This window comes from Montipora capricornis, chromosome 3, assembly GCF_036669925.1.
Source record: "Montipora capricornis isolate CH-2021 chromosome 3, ASM3666992v2, whole genome shotgun sequence".
NCBI lineage: Eukaryota > Metazoa > Cnidaria > Anthozoa > Scleractinia > Acroporidae > Montipora > Montipora capricornis.
Genome location: NC_090885.1, coordinates 67347438 through 67352437, shown reverse-complemented (window position 1 = coordinate 67352437; position 5000 = coordinate 67347438). Strand labels below are relative to the sequence as shown.

The 5000-nt window shown below is 40.3% G+C and overlaps 1 protein-coding gene across 1 annotated transcript in view; it reads left to right on the top strand.

The window, feature by feature from the left end:
- LOC138041577 (WD repeat-containing protein 54-like) overlaps positions 1–2247 on the top strand; it is an 11909-nt gene extending 9662 nt beyond the window's left edge. Inside the window, exon 3 of the mRNA XM_068887318.1 lies at positions 994–2247. Within this exon, the coding sequence (XP_068743419.1) occupies positions 994–1065 (72 nt within the window). The 3' untranslated portion in view covers positions 1066–2247. The remainder of the gene's footprint in view (positions 1–993) is intronic.
- Positions 2248–5000: the final 2753 nt, after the last annotated feature.

Below are 5000 nucleotides of genomic sequence, written 5' to 3'. Positions count from 1 at the left end.
GAATAAACCAGAAGAACAACAGAATAAAGATTAGCATGGACCGGAATGACAAGGGAACGAAACATAATTTTTCATCATCCTAGACTGTGAATGAATGAGTGTGCAGAAATAGAGAGACTGACAGAAAAAAAGTTACAGTTTATATTAAAGAGGAAGTAACAAGGCTTGGAACGTTTCACAATATGTTCTCACTTTTTTTTCACTTTTTGTTCTGCAGAAAGAAAAGAAAAAATATTCTTCATGTATATATATTATCTGGGATCAATCTTTTTTCTGTGCTTCTGACTCTTCTTTCCTCAAACAAGGAAATACTGCGTTCAGGTTCGATGGCATTGTTGCCAACAATTGGGAAGAGAAAAAGAGTTTTTTAGCTTGCGCGAACAAAACCAAAGGTGATAGAAACAACCGAAAATCCGTCTGCGATAACTAAAACACCAAATTTCGGCATTTTCAGGTTAATTCTGCTATATTGTGGTTTATTTGGGTATCATTCCGCCTCATTCCGGTGTCATTCTGGCTTGTTCTGGTACATTCCGGTACCATTCTTGTTCCTTTCGTTTCAATTTCCAGTGTTTTTCCGCCTCATTCCGGCATAATCGGTACATTATGTTCTGAACCTTCCGTTCTGTTCCTGTGTTAAGTAATGCCCGGAGAAAACTGTTAACCCCTGAAAACTGTAAATTTCCTCCAGAAAAAGCTGTGACAGATTTGTTACAGATATGTCCAGAAATGCATATAATTAGGTCTACAAGTATATGGAAGGAGAGGTAGTGCATCCCTGTGGTTAGGACCCTTGCCTTGATATCCGGAATTCCCATGTTCAAGACATGTTCTGACCACTCTTTGAATTTGTTCCTGGTAGTCCCTGGTTCAACGTTTTGACTGCACTGTACATGTAAATAGCCAAATGGTTTGCCAAAACTTGGTGCGTCTATAGTGACCTTAATAAAACGATTTACTATTTTCATGATGTTTACACTCTTTGATTTTCAGAGAGAACCTGCAGATCCTTCAACAATTCTTTTTCATCCTTCGTCCATGCTGATGGTGGCACCAAACAAATAAACCACTTTGATCAGGCATTGAATTAGTCTTAGAGTCTCCAACTAGTCATACACTCCCACAGAAAGTCTTAGAGTCAGCCAGGCGGAGGCTGTCCCACCAGACATCCAAAAAATTACCTATCACAGGGGAGATTTTTGCTCAAGTTTTTCCAGAGCCTTGACCGGTCATTGGTGGACACGAGGTTCATGGCCATGGCTCTCCTTGCCTTCGTAGGGTTCTTGAGATTTGATGAATTATCCAATCTTAAGCTTAAAGATGTAGTTTCCCATACCACATACTTTGAACTGTTTATCGAAGATAGTAAGACTGATCAATATCGTGAAGGCGCCGTCGTTCCATTTGTTAAAACTGGTACCGACCTTTGTCCCTGGGCTAATCTTCTAAAGTACTTGTCTCAGGCACCGCTCTCTTTGTCCACATCTGCCAACGGCGGCGATGGTTGTCTTTTTGGTAATATTCAAACCAAGTCCGGAAGGCAGTTTATCCGCTCAGCTTCTAAACTCTCCTACTCTAAATGTAGAGAAGTACTTTTATAGAAGTTAGTGGACGTAGGATTAGATCCTAAATGCTATTCCTGGCATAGCTTCAGTGCCTTCGGTGCCTCTTCCGCCGCTAATAATGGCATTTTGGATAGAATGTTCAAGCGGCACGGTAGATGGCGTTCAGAGAATGCTAAAGATGGGTATGTCGAGGACTCCTTAGAAAGCCGTTTAGCTGTTTCTATTTCTTTAGGCCTCTAGGTTTTCCCGTTCTTTGTATTCCCAGCAGCTCACATTTCGAGCTGCACACCCATCCTTGTGTACGAGTCATGAATATAAATAGGAAATGTATTTACATTCGGCGGAGCTGAACTGTAAGTGATAGCGACAAAGAATGTAAATATTTTCCTGTTGGCATGAAATGCACGGGTGCCGCTATGGCATTGAATTAGTCTATTGTTATTTAGATATATAAGGTTTGTCAGGATGCAATGTATTCATCTCAGCTCTCTAACTTTCAAATTTTATTTTAGATCACTTTGTGTGTATGGAAATCTTATATTACCTCTAGCCCGCAGAGGTTAGTGCGCCTGCATTTGGTTGGGGAATACGTTCCTATTTTCCCACTGGGTTTTTGGGTTTGCGTATCAGGCGGTTGCACATGCTTTTGAGTTCTTACTCTATGTTTACCTTGTAACTAGTATCTTATCTGAGCTTTGTAACGATACTCGGACGGCATTAAACACTCAGGCTCACAGTTCGAGCTGCACACCTATCCTTGTGTACGAGTCATGAATATAAATAGGAAGGGATACATGAAGCACCTACGAAATTCCAAGATGACGGCCAACTCGAGAACACTTAGGGCTAAATACAGGAATTGCACCGACCAGCGGTCTGTGTAAAAACATTGGTTTGGTGTTGGGGCTCAAATTTGTAATATCTGTACATGTGAATGACTGGGACTAGGTTGGTGCAATTCCTGTATTTAGCCGCAAATTCGAGAACTGCATCGAACTGTAACAATCGGAGAGAGCTGGAAAGCTCGAAATTATAAATGTCTGTTCATCTAAATTCCTCATCATGTTGATATAGTATTCAATTTGACCAATAAATGATTTTTAGGGGTACTCCATAGGGTACTCCATGGAGTAGGGTTCTGCGTTTTGTCCTCTCCCATCATGACATGATAAATCTTGTAAAACTGGAACAGAACTATATACACAAGATGGCAGTGAACACGGTCGCTAATATGGCTAGTTGAACAAAGGATATAAGCTAGACCATTACAAGGAAACAAACTGTTTAACAATAAAAAACAAAAAACGCAATAGACAAAAAACATATCTCCGTAGTCAATGGTACACTGAGCGGGAGGCTATTTGTTCGCGGTGAAAATGGTAAGGGCGTGAGGCCATTTGTTCGCTTTGCCAATGTTTTTACTTTGTCTTCAGAAGATTCCAATATGGCGTCCATTTGTTTGTGGAGTTATTTTCTTTGTCGCTGTCATCTTCAGAGTAGTTCTCAATATGGTACCCGCTGCTTATTGACGAACGAGATGCTTCCGTGAAGCATACACTGGGTTGCCTGAGGTGCGTGTTACAGAAAATCAGAAGGCACTGAATTGTGTGGTATTGAACTGCAGCATTCCAGTCTCTGAAGAATAACAAATAAAAGAGAAGCAAGAAACATTGGCTTCTGGGCTGACATGTTGATAATTTTCAAGTTCCCTCACAACTTCTTTTCACCACAAGTTTAAACGTGCCCTCTGAGCATCTGACAGCTTTGTAATACCAAAGTTCACTGAAGTTAACCCTGTCCGGCGGGGTTAGTATCTGGGCGGGAGACCACAACAATATACCCCTCATAAAATACTATTAACGCTAACAAATGCGAACTCAGCAAGGTACAGATTTTGTTAGCTTGCTTTATGCAAAACAAGAACATCATTCTAAAAGCTTATTCTACGCAAAAAGTAGGTTCTGGAGGTAATTTTGAGAGTGGAAATCAAGGTTACGCGGCAGACGGCAAATACAAACTCACGATTTAATTCAGTTGACACACCAGAAAGACGCTAACCTCATTTTCACAAGAAAATGCTTTACTATTGCCATAAAAACTATCCAGTTAAGCTCGCATATCATAAAACATGATGAATTCATAAAGACCACCTTTTTCAGCGAACAACTTTTTGAAACAAACAACATATTTGCTATTAGAGGCAAAAACCCCTTCTATTTCATCGTGTCAAATATGCGCAATATTGCAACAAACTAAATTTCAGGATCAAAACGTTTACATGAAGAACCTTTTCCTTGAATAATGAAGCACAAAATACACGACAAGCTTTCTTTCAAATAATTCTTGGCTGTCACATTTCCAATTATTTTTTTTACCTGAAGACTGTGCAGAGTTGATCACAGATCCACGTAAGGTGTTCGATTCGTTCTCTGTCTTTGTTGAACCCATAAGAGGGTCCCCAATAGGGTTCTTCAATCCCGCCATCCCGACCAAAATTTTCCCTTAATCCCGAAATCCCGAACGTTTTTATCGGCCAATCCCGGTCCCGGTCATGACGTCACAGCATGATGTCCCAACCTCGTCGTCAATTACAACTACAGTTGATTTAGAATACGCCTTGTTAGTCTTTTCCACCAACCATCATGATCCTGTTGACCCTAATTGTAGCATTCATAGTCAGTTTTGAAGTCGAAATGATTCGTGATTGTCCATTATTAGTAGTAATTGAATCTGTTGTTAATGTATACGATCATCAGCACGAATACATTTCTTCCTAACATTCCTATTTAGCACGAAAACGCTTCCCGTCAAGCAAAAATTGGCAAACTGCGCAAAGCAGGGGTTACAAAAGGTGAGGAAAATGGTCATGTGGTCAACACTACCTACAAACCCATGGAACAGACATGGGTACAAAAATGGTAGTCGCTTTTGCCAATATCTTCATGGCTAAGGTTGAAACAAAAATTTTAAACCAAAGCGCACTAAACCGCTCGTTTGGAAACGATATGTAGACGACATATTTTCGCTCTAGACTAGCTTAGACTTAAAATAGAGAGGAGATAATGCAGTTCATTGAACAAGCAAACGAACAACAGACCACAATTAAAGTAACTGCTGAAATTTCAGATACAGAAACGACATTTCTGGTTACACACATTTACAAAGGCGAAAGGTTCAACGGCAATTCAGTCCTTGATGAACTCAATGAACGCAATTCTCCTCGTGGCACCCACCGGGAGTCAAAAAGGTCTTCATCAAAGGCGAGGCTCTGAGACTTCTCAGAACAAACTCTTCTAAAAGTATTTGGAGAGCTCATCTAGAATTTTAAATCACACCTACATGAAAGAAGTTATCCCGAGAATCTTGTTCAAAGGATCGCGTCAGAAGTGCAATTTAAAAACAGGAAACTGGCACTCCTTCAAAAACCACAAGAGA